Source organism: Patagioenas fasciata, chromosome 5, assembly GCF_037038585.1.
Source record: "Patagioenas fasciata isolate bPatFas1 chromosome 5, bPatFas1.hap1, whole genome shotgun sequence".
NCBI classification, from domain to species: domain Eukaryota; kingdom Metazoa; phylum Chordata; class Aves; order Columbiformes; family Columbidae; genus Patagioenas; species Patagioenas fasciata.
Genome location: NC_092524.1, coordinates 14268112 through 14285903, shown reverse-complemented (window position 1 = coordinate 14285903; position 17792 = coordinate 14268112). Strand labels below are relative to the sequence as shown.

At 37.6% G+C, this 17792-nt stretch overlaps 1 protein-coding gene across 14 annotated transcripts in view; it reads left to right on the top strand.

Annotated features, from left to right (window-relative positions):
* The window catches only part of PLEKHA7 (pleckstrin homology domain containing A7), a 156488-nt gene that overhangs the window by 95312 nt on the left and 43384 nt on the right, over positions 1-17792 (top strand). For 13 of the 14 annotated variants that reach the window (XM_065838381.2, XM_071808939.1, XM_071808940.1 and 10 more), the window contains 4 exons: positions 2217-2328; positions 8875-8979; positions 10696-10768; positions 11822-11922. In XM_065838381.2, the coding sequence (XP_065694453.1) occupies positions 2217-2328; positions 8875-8979; positions 10696-10768; positions 11822-11922 (391 nt within the window). Of the gene's footprint in view, positions 1-2216; positions 2329-8874; positions 8980-10695; positions 10769-11821; positions 11923-11953; positions 16111-17792 lie in introns of those variants that run through there. The other variant, XM_071808944.1, reaches the window with a different exon arrangement.

Here is a 17792-nt window from a genome sequence, read left to right as displayed (position 1 = left end):
AGCTACTCTGTAAAATGAAGAAACCTAATTTAATCAGATTATCTCTAGTCTGAAAAGCCTACAGATTTTCTGAGTATGTATGTTATGTGTTCTCTTACCTCTACCTCCTCCTTTCCCCTATCCTCACCTCAGTGAGTATCTGGAAAACAATGTGTATTGTGTGACTGTCCTACAGTTTAGAACTCAATAGTTTGTGGTGTGGACATTGTGGAGAATCCAAACCTCAAGGGATGAAGAGAAAGTCTGTGTCTTCTAAAGCCAAACATTTTCCTTGGATGTGTTTTATTTTCATACTTATGACTAATTTCTAGTGGCCTTCTTAATGATACCAAATCTAATGCTTCGGATTCCTGTTGAGGAGTCAGTGTAGGAGACAGTCATGTCTCTGAGCCTGCCTCCCTTCTTGAAATGCCTACTCGCTGTTTAGTTGCCTCGAGCAGGGAAATTGAACCTTTTTGATAAGTAAATATTAGGAAAAAGCAAGTAAGATGCTTTTGCAAGTTAGTGGAGGCACATTGTAAGACTGGATTTTCTACCTGTTTTGAAATTTTGAGTGGAAAGGGAACAAGTGAGCACAGAGTCAAAAGCAGGTGATGAGACTTGGCTGATGAACAGAAATAGCTTGGTTGGGCAGCGTTATATACAGGAAGTATCTTAATCTGCTCTTTGCTGAAACTGGATATTCCTAAAGCTGATTAAATGCTGAAGTAGGATACCTGGTCCATAAGAGGTGAGGCGAAGTGGCTCCAACTGATGTGATGAAACTCTTATGCATTAAAGGCTGGCCAGGGATTTTTGGGACTTGCCATAGTTTGTTCTCATGTATTGGACGTGGAAAAAAAAAAAAAGCTAGAAAGAAGGAATTTCTTCCAGATAATCAAGACATAAAGCAAATGGCATCAAATTTCTGTTACTTCCATGCAAGTTTAATTGAAACTGTATGTTCCAAATGGAAAAATGTGCTTTCCCTGACACCAAATCAACTATAAAAGCTTTTGAACAGGTAATAATTGTTCAGATTGTAGCCGAGGAAGAGCAATAGTGGCAAACACCTTATCCTCAGTTAAACCTTGCGTTGAGCTACTACAATCACAAATTCTTTTCTGTTCTTAAGAGTGATGACTGCTCAGAATTACTCTGTTCTCTATTGTGTTTAGAATTGGATTGAATTTCAATAGTAGCAATGGTAATGTTTGGTGTGACTTGTGTGTCTTTTGTTTTTTTTTTTAAATAAATGGCTTTGGTGACTTACTGAGATGGGAAAAAGAAAAACGTAGGTTGTTACTAGTTTGCTTCATATTTTTTGTTCCGATATGACTGCATTGCTAATTGTTCCTGAAATACAATTTGCTAAACAATGTTGTTAATGTGTGTGTGTTTTTTTTTTTTTAAATACCACCTGTGGGTCTGAATCACAAGTTGGTGTTGAGCTTGGCTGCTGAGGCCTCTCTTTGCAACCTGCATATGGGATTCCACAAGATTTTGCACTTCTGTTTATCCTCTCATTTCTTCATCTGGGCATCTGTACTGAATTTTTACTCGTTAAACAGGTTCTTACGGAAGGATTGATCTCACTTATTCTTTAAATGGGTATCTGCATCTGAGCTAGTTATCAAGATTTCTTGAATCTTAGTATGACTCAGAAGTTACCTGTTTCTAACGGTATCTGCCAGGAATTGCACCATTTCACTTAAAAGGTATTTTAATAATTAATATTGTAGTATGAATCATATTTTGGGCAGATTCAAAGATCTCACATTAAGTTAGTGAAAGATCTCACAGTAGACTAGTCTCACTTTGATTTTAAATAAGAAACCTGTTATTGCGAAGTGCTGACTCCAGTGGTTCCCTCCTCAGCACTGGCTCTCCCACATGTTTGCAGCCAGGCCTCTAAATTGGGCACAATTTAGTTTCTCGTGTTGGCTTTATCTTCCCCAAGTGCTCTTTGTTACAGCTTGGTTCTCTGTTGGATTTGCAGACAATTTGGCAGGTTTCTTTCTCCTGTTATGTTGGCAAGTACCAATCTTCAGATGTGTCTGGCAGCATCTTACCTGAAATTGCAATAACAGGGATGGTGCAAAGGACATTGCAGATTCATGGGAAATGTTTGACTAGACTGACATTCATTTGCTCACTGTGAGTCTTATACATAAAAAGGCAAAGCTGACTGTTTGAAACAATGTGCTTTAGATTATCTGTTTTTGTTTGTTTTCTAGACAGAATTCATCTATGTCCAAGCAACAAATAAACCAAAGACCTTCAAGCATGGTCAGTGAAACGTCCACTGCGGTAACTACATCTGCTGTTGATACAAAACCTGTCTCTAAGGTAAAGGAAAAAGGCTGTTATTTGAGCTTGATGATTAGAATTTCACTCGCTTAAAATCCAATACTCTTTTAATGCTGATTTTAACAGGGCCGTGGGTTTAGCCTAGAAGTCTAATAATCTGCCTCAAAGAAGAGGTAATGTCTTCCACCCAAGCAAAAACCTTTTTACAACACAGGAGCACTGTATACCCACATGATAGTGTTGAATGATAAATTGAAAAATAGTGATCGTTGTGACACATAAGAGAGGCTTCTTAAGAATGGAAGTACGTCTATGTAACACTAGTATTCCAGCAAGTCTTTTGATAGTTCAGTGTATGTGGCAAAAAGTGCTGCAGAACACCAGGATTTGTAGTTTGCAGCTCTTGCTTTTCCATCAAAGCTTACTGCTCTTCCTCCTCTTACTAACAACTTGGGTCCTTTTTTGCCATCACTGGAGTGCACAAACAGTGTAGATGCCGAATTTACACACAGAATGCTTAATGATAGAAAAATCCATTATTTGACATTGACGAAGGGCCTGTGTTTATTATTGCACAAAATATAATTAAGTGCTGTACTTGAAGTGTCTCCAACTGTTTAAATGCTTCTTTGACCTTACAATAAATTCCAGTACAGTGAGAATGAGAGGGGCATGGATAAAAAGAAGGAAAAAAAAAAAACAACAAAAAACAGAAACCTGGAAGCATTAGCAGGGCTAAGATAGATTTCTTAAGTTTGCCTGCAGTTTTTAGACTTCTCAAGTTTTTTTTTTTTAAATGCAAAAGTATGAAACCTGCGAAGTAGTTGAATTGAAGAAGACTTTACCAAGTTAGTTGCAAAGATATTTCGTTGAGTTGGAATCACTTAAAATAATTTTCTAATGTTTTTGTATGCTTGAGTGAATATTGGAGAAGATGAAAACAATTTCATGAAAAGCTACAAAATTTTTTTAAAATTATTTTTTTAGATCCGAAGTGTATGGGTCATTGGACCAACACAAAGATTGTCATGTATCAAATCTCAAGAGTACTTTCATCCTCAAAGTGTCAGATGAGTTTATCACTGAAAACAGTAAACTTAGGAGGTTACTTGCATTACTTGATGCATTTCTTTTTGACATTTTAACAGTCGAATTTACCAAAGTGCTTGAGCATTTGTGTTTACTGCATTTATCCTCCTTGTTCTGATTTTTTTAAAGCAAACATTAGAGGCAGAAGGCTAATTTTTCACTCTTAAAACCAGCAAATTTAATAGGGACCTGATACTCTCCTTTGAGCTGGGGATTTCTCCAGTGACACAGTTGGCTTTAACTTACCCAGGATCACACTTCTGCCAAGAAGTGTGTGTCCTCTATCACCTGCTCCTGCTGCTTCCCTTTGTCACGAGTTTGCTCTGATCTAATCAGGCTTTGCAAAACACTGAGATCAAAAGTGGTGATTAGGTACAACTTACAGGACCACCCACGTGCTAGAGGTGAGTTCACTGGAGATGTGAGAGGCACACAGCTAAAGGTGAGGGTGATGCTTTTTCCATCACAGCTTGGAGAACATCCAGAATCACCTCCCCAGGCTTCAGTTTATCTATTTTTAGTTTCTGCTTCTATTTTGTTTGCAGTCCAGGGTAAGTGTCGCCACTCAGTCTTCTGGCAGACTCCCAGGTGTGGCATTTTTTTAATATGTGACATCTTTGGACTTTGGATAGAGCTCTTGTAGAGGGCTTGCCTGTGTTTCCTCCTCCACCAAGTTTGTTTGTATGAGATCCATCCTGATGTGGGCCTTCAGTAAATACTTTACTGAAGTTTTCGTTACGAAAGAGAGCCAACATCTTTCTTAGATATGCTTTGTTTCATCATTGCATGTGTTTCCAGACTTGAAATCACTCCTTTCGTTTTCTAGGGTCAGAAGTTCTGTCGTATTCCTTCACAACCTAACACAAATTTAATTCAAGCGAACTAGCAATGAGGACAAAGGTTGTGGAGTGAATAACCTCCATTTTGAAATTGACTTTTGGCATATTGAAAGTAGATTTTAACATCCTTTCTAAATGTTTTCTTCCATGAATTCCATAGTCATTCTTTCAGAGTAAGTTCTCATAGACTTGACACACAGTCATGAAGCCAAATACATGTTCTGTTTGTCATGGCAAAGGCCTCTAGCTACCCATAGCAAATTATTATATTTTATGAAATGTTTTCATAATTTTGTGCTCTAAATGCAATCACAGAACAGTGTAGGTATCATGTTGGAATCCTGGCCAAATTCAAATTGATTTTTGGATAGAGCTATGCTCATTGAAATACTACCAAAACAGAAAGTGCAGGTACGTGGCTTTTCACTTGATTCTTCTGCAGAAAGTGGACAACTAAGTATTGCTACATTTGGGGCAGAGGAGGAGGGTAAGCTGCCAACTCTGCAGCAGATTGATCGTTTGCAGTTCAAGATGAAAGAGATGAAGACTTCTGGCTTGCTTGTTGAATTTGGATTGGATAAAACTTCTGAAGTAAAAAGTAATTGTTTGGAAAGAGAGTTTCACATGTTCTAACCAACAATGTCAGTTGTAGAGTGTACAAAAAGAACAGCATGTTGAAAAGAAGAAAAAGAAAAAAGCCAAAATGAGACTTATGCTTACCAAAATGTCATTGTGCACTGATGTGTGTATATATATAAGGCTTCCTTTTGTAAGACGCCAGAGGTGGGTGGTGTTGCAGAAGTGCATATAGATTCTTGGGGCAGGCCCCACCATTTCGATGCTGGCACTTTCGGAAGAAATCATCTGAAGACTTAGAGCAACACAGCCTACCCTTCCTTTTGAAATTTGAGGGGTATGGAGTTGTGGGACTAAAAAGCAAAAGGGAACACTGATAAACCACAATAGTTCTCTGTCCCAAAGATCTGCTTGTTCATAGCCAATTCAGTTCCATTATTAACCATATTTAAAAGCCATTTATATTGATTACAAATGAAGGGTATGGAGGAATAAAGACTGTTATAGTTGGAGAGTAAGGTACTTTGGAATTTAGTCTGTTAAAGCATGTGATGGTGTGAATGGAAGCTTGTAAATGTTCCTGTGTTACAAGGTACTTTGGCCAAGTTGAAAGCACAAAGAATGGTGCTATAGTGTATTTATTGCTATCTACGGTCTGTGAATGTGTTTTGGATGGATTCCGCGTAAGAGAAGTAATTGAATTGTTGGTGACACTGATAGTTGCTGGTATTTTTCAAAGACAAACTGGTGAGGATTACAAGAAAATAAAGAACATGTCTAACAGGTGAGAGAAACAGGCAATGGTGACAGGTGTGTGACGGTGCCAGCTCTGCGAGACTGGCTGGAGCTGGAGTGCAGGACACAGGCTTTGGTTCAGGGCAGCTGCAGATGAGTGTTCAATAGGAAGAACAGGAATTTCTGAGAGCTTCAGTTTCTCCTGTCTGAAAAATAAGGATTTTGTCTAATTGTCTTGGAGATACCAAAAGGTTTCATGGGTTAATTTTTTAGTGAAACACTGAGATTTCTTTGAATAGAAGAGTTTCTGACTTAGAATTAAACACGTGGGGGTTCTGTGGGCTGGGTTTTTTTTGTTTGGTTGGTTTGGTTTTTAATTCCATGTAGGTTGAAAGTTATGTATTCTCTTCTGTGTTGTATACGTACACGTATTTTTGCCAAGAGACTGTCTTCCCCTTTGCTATTTAGGAAATCTGTTCCAAGTAAAAGTCAGTTAACGTTTTTGGTGACTGTCCAGTTTTAGATAAAAACATAATTGCATTTTATAATTAAGTTACCAATTTTCCTCCTCAGCTAGAGGCTACTGTAAGGAAAAAGATGACACCATGATGAAAATGAATTTGAATATTTTGGCTCTTGACATTTTGAATTTTTTTGCAAAGTCTTATGAGTTATTCACAAACAAACCAACGTAACAAATGCACTGAAATCAAAAGTGACTTCTTTGTCTTTAGAGACATGGGCAGCTGCACTGACCTGCATTTTTCAACATACGACAATGATATCAGAATATTTTAAGTTAGGAAAAGACTACAGCAGTACAAATAGTTTTTAAAACTATACCTTTTCTTTTAAACTATTTTTTTATTCTAGCCAGTGGAAGCAAGAGATGACATTCAGTATCTATTATGCTTTGTTATATTCGAAAGCAGAGATGATTGATGCTGCAGATTAAATGAAAATTTTAACTATGTAAAGCCCATTAAGTTATTGGTTTTGTTTCTATTATTGGTATTTTATATATATAGAATACACAGCTTTAGGAAAACTTTTCCCCCTTCTGTATAATAGAAATTGTTTGGTCTTTTTACCAAGTCCAAGGATGACTTTTCTATTGTGGTCTGCTTTTTTTTAATTAAATAAGGTCAGAGAATCAAAGTGTTTGATCATTGACAGGGGATCTGATAAAAAAATAATAAAATTAAACCCAGTTGTTGGGCTAGATCAGCTATACTTTAACTGTACCTCCATTCTTCCACCCTTCCTAGGGTAAATCAAAGAAAGAAAACTAAATTCTGTACATCTTGTAAATTGATTTCTGTTCAGGTGCAAAGCATAGATTTTTTTACTTTCAGAGCCTGAAACAGTTTGAGCCTCATTATTTGTCAGTCCTTGTAATGTAGCTGTTGCGTGTAACATTTGCCAACAGTTTTTTAAAATCTTGAGTGAATCGATTACTTCTCATTTTTCTTAAGAAAAAGTATATATGGCTTGGCCTGATGATGAGAGGATCATCAAGAGCTTGGCTGTCCTCATGATACATTTTCATGTGTTCATTTAAAGTGATATTTGAACACAGGTTCACGAGTTATCTTTTGGAATATTTTTCAGTAGCAAACACAAAATGCATAATGTTATTTCTTCCTTTAGTCTCAGACTTGCTACTTGTTGGTCTGTGAGTGAGTAGCGAGGGATATGTGGTTATAATGGACACACTGTGTTTGCACAGAGCTGCCACTCTGCAGCCTGTTAGCGCAGATATGGTGAAGAAATGGGCTGCGAGATCCTGGTGACACCATCCTCACCTGCCTGATACGGTGACGTGAGCTGGTTATTGCCAGCGAAGTGGTGGCTACATCTGCTCAGAAAGCTCTTGCTGTTTGCAGCCTGCCTTGTTGGGTTTGTTCTGGGCTGCTGCCTGGGGCCGCGGGTGGGTCTTGTGCAAACCCTCACAGAGGTGCCAGGTGAGGTGTCTCTCCTAGGAAAGAGCCCAGGCTTGACATTCTTCTGAACGCATTAGAAATGACTGTGACATGCAGCTCACCTGACTTCTGAGCAGGGCTGAAAGCGGTGTGCTGCTTCCTGGTAAAGAGGCCTCGGAGAAACTGCCTAGTAAACTCTGCCCTTTGCTATCACCTCACAGGAGATAAATCTGCATTGCTGCTTTATATGCTATGGTACCAAAGAAAATGTGGATTTTTATTTTTTACTGATTATTGCTATTATCTTAATTCTGCATTAAGATGTATGCTTATGCCTACTGAAATATGTGACATTTAGTGTGGACAGGTAAAACCTGGCCTCAAAATTAACAGAATTCATTTTATATTGTTATATGTGCTGTCTTCTAGTCCAGATGTCGCCTGACTTGCAGAAGCGGTATGCTGAAATATTTTCATGGTGTCGTCCGTTGTGTATGAGAAATGTACTCATTTCCAGAGCTGCTGTTTCTCTGCAGCTGATAAAGCATCAGTACCCTGACCAGCTGAGAGAAGATTCAAACAAAGCAGGTGTTGTAGGAAGGAGGCAATGAATCTGGGCAGCTGTTTCCTTGGAGAAGTTGGGAGCAACTGTAAGGGTGGTTTGGGCACCTCAGGTTCCTAAAGCAATTGCAGTAGCAAACTGTGCTGAGATTGGATAAGAACAAGCAGATCCAGAGATTCTCACTCTCTTTTTCACAGGCTGATAAGCTTTCCTTTTTTTTTTTTTTTTTTTTTTTTGGAGTAGTTTCACCTATGTGAGTCAAAATGGAGGTTGCAGTAAAACACAAATGATTCCCTAGTCCTTGTGATTTCTGTTAGTACTTACTGCTGTCTAGGTCTCTTCCTCAGCAGTGTCACTCTTTCTTCTCCTTTCGTTTGCAGGGTCAAAGTCCAAGCTATCAAGGTTATTTGATTTTAAACAGGAAAGAAAACAAATAAAAAAAAAGAAAAACACACCCCCCACAAATAATTAAGAGAAAGAGTAGGATTCACGTGCACAAAGTCTTCTGTGTGTAAGAGACTTGTATGATGTTGCAGAGCGACTTGCATGCAGCTCTTGTAGTGCACTCAAATCCTTCCCAAGCACACTAAAACTGCAGCAGTTCTGCCTTTCAGGCTTAAGTCACCAGGGCTGCTGTTCAACTGGAAGCTGGCAGACTGTCCTGGCACTGATGTGTTGATGGAAGCTGGAGATTGACTTTACTATGTTGGAAATATCATTGCCTATTTACTTGCCCTTGAAAATGCTATAAATTCTTTGTTAATGTGTAATGAAGTGTGAGTTTATTCAGTGAGGTTATTTCTAATATGAAGTGAATTTCAGTACAGTTTAGAAACCACTGCTGCATTATACTTCTTTACAGGTTGTGAAGGCTGGAAACAAAGTTCATAGCTTTGGAAAGAGGGAACAAGCTATCAGAAGGAATCCCAACGTTCCTGTTATAGTAAGAGGCTGGCTGCACAAGCAGGTATGCATTTAATCATCTGTTTGTGTTCATGTACTTCAAAACAGTCATCAAGTAGACATAAATGCCTTCTAGGTAACTAAAAAAACCCAGAAGTTTGCATGTTGGCAATGCAAGGCAGCGTTGGGTACTCCCACAAGCTTCTGTAATGAGGGATTTTTGCTCAACAAGTGTGAAAAACAAGTTTTACCTATGCATTGCCACCATGGTTAAATGTTGAGGCGATCACTCAGTTCTTTAAATCTGTTTATTTTCCTTGGTTTATCCTGCTGCCTTGATGCCATGATGATCTCAGTCTCCCTCAGAACACACTATAAACCCAAGGATGACTGTGAAGTCCTCATTCCATCTGTTTACTTATACCCTGATCAAAGGCTTAATTCCAACTCATATGCCTTTTGTTCTCCAGAAGTGTTAGGGACAAAATGAAGGGAGACAGGAAACCATTCACCATACATCACTGTCACCAAGACCACTGTCCAAGCAAAGGCTGAATTATAGGATTTCATCCAGAAAACAGAGTTTTACAGCTGCTGCATCTTGAACTCTTAAACTGACAGAAACACGTCCTGAGTGCAAAAAGTAAATGAAGCTATTTGTTGTATGAGAATACTTCCTTGCTTCTAATTTGGCAGTCAGCGTCCATCTGATTATCACCAGAGATTCCGCAGCTAGTCTAAGTCTAAGGCTTACAGTTACGATTCTACATAAACAGGATGGTGAAATTACTGCCAGCCATCTGCTTCCTCCTGCATGGAGGGCTGTGTTCTGCCATCAGCTCTGGTGATATCTACTACCCAATTCCATTAGTTTTCAGGATATAATCACAACTCAGACACAGTATGTGTTGACAGCATTGAAGCATGAAGAAAGAAAGGGAAGGAAGTCCTTGCCTGCTTAATATGACTGCAGAAAGAAGGGAAATAGTATATACAACGTTCCACTAGCTGTTTCCTTCTGTCCCCTTACCACTACTTGGAAGCACTTAAAGCCGGAAGATACTCTCTGCTGCTGGTCACATCAAAGCCTACCTCAGCTCAATAAGTTGGACTTGCTTAGGTTACAGTCTGGCAATTTTACAAGCTTCTAAAATTAATTTCAATGTAAATATTACTCATTTTGACAAGGTGATATATATTGTATAGAGAGATACAGACTTGTATTTCTACAGGCATATTTTATTATAGTTCATTAAAATTTGCGCATTTTGCACGCTGTTTTATTTCCCTAGGAACATTTGATTAAATTACATTGTAGGCATGAATGACATATGGGAAATTGACTCTAGAATTATAGGGGATCATTGTCTGAAATGTAAGGTTGTACTTCACAGCTGTGTAGTGATTTTCATCTTGTTCTACAAGCATTCCTTGTTGGAGTTTGTACCATCCAAGATGCCTGCTTTGTTTCTTTATTACAAGATAAAACTGTCTAGATAAAATATGCATTGGTTGTGTATAAGGTTAATCTGAATGCTATTTGGAATGCGAGTGTAATTACTTAATGAAAATTAGCAGTTTGAATATTTTACCCTGATTATTTTATAACTGGATGTTTTGCCTCTTTCTTCATACATAATATTTTGCTAAAATACAAGCCACTTGTTTTTGCAATTAATACCATATTTTGGCAAACTTCTGGTAAACTAGTCACTGGTACAGCATTGTATAATAAGCTGTTAACTTAAATAAAAAGTTTATCACATTTCTTGCATTTCAGGATAGCTCTGGAATGCGATTATGGAAAAGAAGATGGTTTGTGCTTGCTGATTATTGCTTGTTTTACTACAAAGGTGAGTAGATACTAGCACTTTTGAGTTAGTCTGTAACAGTTCACCTGTTCAAATCACATTGCAAACATGAAGGAATTGAACTCTTCATATATAGTGAGGTATTCTGAGAACATGCATTATGAACCAATTACTTATCGGTATGTCTTTAATGTGCAGTGAATTTCAGGCTAGAGTTAGGGAACAAGGGGATGCTCTACGATCTTTTGTCACATAACTTATCTTTGATATACGCCAAGGTTTATGTTGCAAAACATTTGACGGCAATACCAGTTTAAGATGTATACCATCCCTGCGTTGTGTTACCTACTTGTTTGTGCTTGGACAGCTCATTTTTTGAGAACGTACTACGGCCAGACCAGGGCACTGATGCAGCTTCAATCTAAGAGACAATGTAAGAGTTTGAACTTCTGAATCCAGTATTTCTACCAAAAATGGTTAGATGTGATCTTATGTAATACCACGCCATTCCTAGTTCAGCCTAAGTTTACTTTGAAGCTTTGAATATTGTGCAGTGTGTTACAATTTTTAAAAAGCATTACAGAATATGTAACTTGAATTCCTATTTCTAGGTGCTGCATTTCTGCTGCTGATCGCTTTAGAGCCAGCAGTTAGAGTTTTCCTAATTGTAGCAATTAGCCTAGATGTAGAATGCTAAATGGAGCGTCCATCATGTTATGCAGCCTGTTCAAGTTCATTTGTCACAATAAGATTTATTCCCAAAGCGTATTCTTCTGTTTGAACTTGAAAAATTCAAACTCTCCCCCACCCGTCTCCCCTTCCCCAGTGAAAGCAGGGGAAGGGGACAGTGCAGGTTGCTCAGGGCTTAGTCCAGTCAGGCATTGAAAACCTCCAAGGATGGAGATGGCACAGCCTCCCTGGTCAGCCTGTTTTGCTACTGCTCTGTCCTCATGGGGGAAATTATTTTCTGTATACCCAGTCTGAACTGCTCTTCTTTCTGCTTAATGCTAGTTGTCTGTGTGTCCATAAAGGAGGATGTATAGGTACCGCACTGAAAAGTGCAGTGAATTAGATTCTATTTTTTTCATTCAACAGACAGCAGAGAAGAATCTGTTTTGGGTAGTATTCCATTGCCTAGTTATGTAATATCTCCAGTTGGACCTGAAGATCGCATAAATCGCAAATTTTCTTTTAAGGTACAGTTACCAAGCTTATTTGCTAATCGTATTTTTAAATATTTATTTGCATTAGAAAAAATGTTGTAAACAGAAACATCATCTGCCTTTCTATTGTATTTCTTATGTTTTTCTAAAAGTGGACAGGTTTATTGACTACCTGTTCAAATGTGGCATAGCACGTTTTGTTGCTTATGAATTGACATTCGTATGTCTGTTAGTTTGTATGTGTCTTTTAGAGCTTAATAATGTGTCTGTGAGTGAAGATCCCATTTCTAAAATTAGAAATTGGTATTGATAAGTTGTTCCAGTACTGCTTACAAATTGAAAGAAAAGTTTTTATTTTTTCTTTATAGGGTACTTGATCTCAGAGTGGCCAGCTGGTGGACTTTGGGTTTTGTTGTGTTCTTTTTTAAAGAAAATCATCAGCTCAGTTCTCACAGTTAGAAAATTACAACACTGTAGCTTTTGATGTATAATTTCCTCATTTCAAGGGGAAAAAGAGAAATCAATTGTTTTCTCCTTTTTTGGAAGGGAGCAATAATCATCTGAAGTGACATGGAATTTTTTAAAGAAAAAATACTCTGATATAGTTTGATGTTGCTTTTGTGTTTTTACTTTAAAAAAAAGTGTCATTTACTGTTACATTCTTTTCTATAAAAACTTACAAAACCAAAATCAAATGTACATTCCTTCTTAACAGTGGAGAAACCTGACTCCAATTGATTGTCTGAGCTGCAGCACTAAGGCAACGTTTAGAAAACTCAGTGTATGTTGTAGAATTAAATTCTATCTGTACTTGGAGCAGAACCTGTTTTTCTATCAAGCAAATGAGTTATGTACTCAAAAAAATATATAAATCAGGTTTAGATCAGGTATACCTCAGGTGAGCTAGGAGGAAACTTTCTCTTAAAATCTATTCCATGCTGAAATTGCGAAAAACATGCTCAACTTAGACTTTCTCTTGCATTTTGATTTTTGGGGTGTTTTAAACTTGTAGACTACCTTTTGTTGCTTTGGGTGTTATTTTTAAGTGGATAATAGTTTGAAATTTATTAAACAAATATTAACTTGGAGAATGTATTTAAAAAAAGACCCAGTGCACTTTGTGGAAATGTTTATTGTACTTTTTCAAATGCGTTGAACATGAGATAGCAGGAAAAGCTACAAAGGAACCTTTGTTTAAGAAAAACGTTTCCACTCCAATATTTAGTGAGTGTGATTCATCAAGCCCTTCTCTTCTAGAGACTTTTCCTAGGAAGAAGCACAGACTGAAAGAGGACCACCCAATGGACTTGTAGGCTTCTACTTGGATAACTATTACTGCAGACTGGGGAAGGAGATAACGACAGTCATGATAGTATTGAGTTGCTTTAGGTTTAAAAAAAATAATCTGCTTTTTAGTTTATTGAAAAGGTGTTTGTAAATATTAATTGAATATATGCTAGGAATGTTAACTAGTTTAACAGTATCAGTGATGGGGGGGGGAAAAACCCCTAGTGTGTGGAAACACATGGTTTCCAACCAGTATGTTCTATGGGAAAGCTCCGAGCAAGTTACCACTGCCAAGTTATGCCTCTCCTTCCCTGTGGAGTAGAATCCATGGTTGTGGTCACAGTTAAACATTTTCAAAAGCAATTGCAGACTTATTCTGTTCATTTCAGGATATCATACTTATATGAGATCTACCAAGTCTTCAATCTGATTCATTTTTCTGAAAATCAGCATGAGCCACTAACCTGAGACTTTCAACAGAGGGTCATTACTAAGAAGCAGAACCCTAAATTGCACCCTGTGACAGAAGCTGATATAGAAATAGGAGTTGATAGGAAAATAAACTTCATACTAGAAATCTGTATAAAAAAATCCACAACATACATCTGTTGTATGTATTAGTTTGTTGCGCCAATCTTAATTCTGCTTTAGGTGTTTGATTTGCTTCAGATTTGATGCTATAGTTTCATTTTTATTTAGAACCAACTCCTAGGGCAGGAGGAGGATTTTGTAAGACTCCTGTCACATGGACCCCATCCAAAACTCAAGTTCAGTTGTCAGAGAGATGGCTGTGGGCACATGGCAGCAGGAGCACGGCTGTGCCGGCATTCTGTGACTCACCAGCCATTACCTTTATCTAATCTCTTCAGTACACTTTGATATCCAGAGCATAGACGGACATTCTGTCTCACGACTTAGTGCAGTCAGAAATAGAAAACAGAAGCAGATTAAGCTCAAAATAAATATAGGACTTTTTTGCATTTAAGTCCTGAATGAGTGGGAGAAGGTGTTGTGTTACTTTTTACATTGGGCCTGTTGCAATAGAGGTATTGGTTCCCATTTTAAATGACTGTTTTAAGTAACAATGAGTTTTTGAAGCTAAGGAAGCAGTCTAATAGTGAAAAATTCAGCATTTTGATTTGTAAAACTAGAGGGAGGAAATTTACTTAGCAGAGATGTGGATTTTTTTTGCATATGATTCAGTTAGAAGAAGGTTTGTAAAATACATGGTGACTAGGATATATATTAAACCCTGCTAACTGTTAAAATGTACACCAATGGAGTTCTCAACATTCTTTTCCTTTCATCATGTCCTAAGGCCCAGCTTTAAGCTTTTGTGCCTGAGTGTTTAACAATTACAGGTCTTCAGAACCGCATGCAGGCGGTTCAAATGCATTCAAAAACCTACTTTGAAGTGTAGCAGTATGTATGTTTAATTGTTTTGTTTAGAAACTCCGGTTTAAGTATTTACTTGATGAATTTTTCACATTGTTTATTTGTCCCAAGCAAAGTGCTGTGACTAGCTGTAAACTACTGCCATTAAGCTATGTGAGAGCCTTTTAAAACTCAGGATCCTTACAGCATATGTAGTTTGGCAGCTAACATCTTAAAGATACTTAATCTAATTGCTGTGTTTTGTAATAGTCATTTCTTGCTGAAACAAATGCGAGGAAGCACAAATCCAATGAATAAATTTTAATCTGAAAAAGTTTGTACAACATTAATACATACTTGAAATTCGTCCCTGTGATTAACAGATAATTGATTGTACTTTTTAGAAATACAACATTTTTAAACATGAACAGTATCAATTTATGAAAGTTAATGTCATTGCAGTCTCTTTATAAACCTAATTGTCCTCAATCATGAAAACTATTTTTAATTGATCATGTATGGGTTAAAATAGATGAGAATACCGAAAGTAAATTTGTTTATATAAATTTGATGGTAATACAAATTGAGAATCTTCGAAGACCTACCAACATTTGCTCTAAAGAGAACAATAGAACTTCATGCAAAGACAATGTATGCAAGTATATGATTGTATTTGTGTGTGTATCTTGCATCCAAATAAAGTCAAGAAAGGATGCTCTGATGTCTCTTTAAGAAGTAGGAAGTAGCATTGGAGATCCAAATTACTCCTTTTTATTTTGATGCTACCTTTTAGATTTTTTCAGAGATATTTCTTTCAGCATGAGGGCTTTCAGAGCCTAGGAAGCCAGGCAAATGATTACTTCCAAAAGATGCTACTGCAGCTTGTTTTTAAATATCTTTTCATTACTGACACTCTTAAGACTTACTAAAGGAAGTATCTGTTCATTGCTTAGATCTACTGGGACAAGGGCAAACGTCTTACCTATTTCAGCTATAAATTTAAGAGGTACCATTTTAGAATTTGGAGGAGAGAAGGTTCTAACTTCTAGAAGCTCTGAAGAAAATGTTATTTGAGGGTGGAAGATGAGTTAGATTGCAGTGTTCTGCTGTTGTGTTTATAGTTAAGGCTCAGACTGTTATTTCTAATTTTCCTTATAAGTGCTTCATAGATGTTGAACTTCTGGAGAAGAGAGAATTTTCTGCATTTTAGAGCTTATTGAGAGGACTAACTTTGAAAGATTACAATTATTAGAAAACTGTTCCCCTCTCTGTCCCTCTGCCCTAGGAAGCATGTCTTTTCCTCTTCTAGGAATTTTGAATTATTGTAGGTGAACGTAATAGCTCTAGGCATTAGTTATTTCTAGTATAGTCTTTTGTTAAGTATTTTCTTTGGAAACATGAATCTTTTCATGATTTTAACTTGTTTAACTTTTTGTCCTTGTCTTGTCCTATTGGTATGCTCTTGGGGTTTACTGTCCGTTTCTCCTTCTGTGCATTATGGGAGAGAGACTGCTTTTCTTCTCAATCTGTCCACATTAAGGCATCTGAATGCATGAATAGGTACCGGTATTATTTTTTCCCTGTTGTGTGTATGGTGTACACGTGCGCATGTGCTGTGTTTTAGGCTTTTTAGTATGCTGTAATCGTCCTAATAGCTATTGCTTTAAAAAAAACCCAGAAAGATTCACTAGCTTCTGTGTCTGTTAGCAGTGACAGCTACAGGACATTTGCACAAAGTGGCTTTCTTGCATATACGGCACACTACTAATAAATAACTGAAATATATTTTAATTTTCCTTTAAGCAGTTTTATATATTACGAACTCTAGAATGTCATGTTTGTTGATAATAACACGCCATCTCCATTATCCCTGCTGAAACCATGAATGTTTATGGCTGTGATAGCTTCACTCTCTCAAGGGAGAATGGTACAACATACTTCGCATTTTTATGCGTTTTCACCTACAGCCTCTTAGGTGATGCTTTTAGCTGTGTTCATCATGCACCGCTGAAAGAGAACCTGAAAGGCAAATGGGTAATGTTGATCAGGACTTACAGGTCAATTAAGACATTCAGCTGTTAAATCCATTTATTGATGTGGTACTGAGTCTCTGCAGTTGGTTTCTGCAGGAGTTACTTCACTTCTGAATTCCAGCATCTTCTAGGGGCTCAACATGGTCTGTGAAGGATCCCTGTACTCATAAGGTCTAAATTAAAATCACTGTTTCCTTTTACATCTGGAGCTGCAAGTTTTTGGTCTCCTCTTGCACTGGATGCTAACCATAAATCGCAATGAATTAAATGCTTCTAAATCATATTTGTTTTGACCATTTGTAGTGCTCTCAAAATGAAGGAAAAAAAAAAAAACCAAACCTCAAATAACAAAGGAAACCCAAACCCATATACCTCAACAAGGAAAATATTTTTTAAAAAATCCTATATTTCCTCAATACATAATTGATGAGAGCTGCTGTTTCATGCACGACAGTCCTGTTTTCCTGTGTTAAGATGGGTAGCTAATGGTGGAAAGGGAGAGGAAAACACCTTGTATTCCCTTAATGGCCAACACTGATGGGAAGCAAACTCTCTCGAGCAGGAGAGAGTCTGGGACTTCTCTCTGTCACCCTTTCTTCTTTTTCCTTCTCCTTTTTCTGGCTGTTTTGCTGCGGTCTCAGCTTTCCACCATGGGTGGGGTGGCCGGCCCAGGGGTGGCCGGCCCAGGGGTGGCCGGCCCAGGGGTGGCAGGCTGGGCCTGCACCACAGTGCTCAGAACAAATAGAGGTTTCCTCATTTGAGGCACTGAAGCGAAAGACCACATTTCGCACATTTATAGGAACAGGCTGCAATGGAAAGGGAGTAAATTCTCCACAAAACTTAAAGCACTGCAAGAGGAAGCAAGTGTTTTGCTCTTCAGAGTTTTTCATATGAATCTCTAAGATTATGGTAATTTGGGAAATTCAGGGTAAACAATTGAAATTATAACATGTAGGGAATTAGATTGGATGGGTTTGGGCTAAACAATTGCTGTGTTTCTGAATCCATTTATGATTGTAGACTGGTGTGGTTTTTTTATTTGGAATAATGAGAGGGAGATGATTTCATCAAAATAAAAAGACCACTCATTTAGGGAAGATTTGTGAAGTATGTTTAAGCTTTAAAATAAGATGTAGCCAAATAGAAAAGTTGAGATAACTTTTTTCTTTAAAAAAGCCCTGTTTCAGCAGTGTTTCATGCTTTTGTATG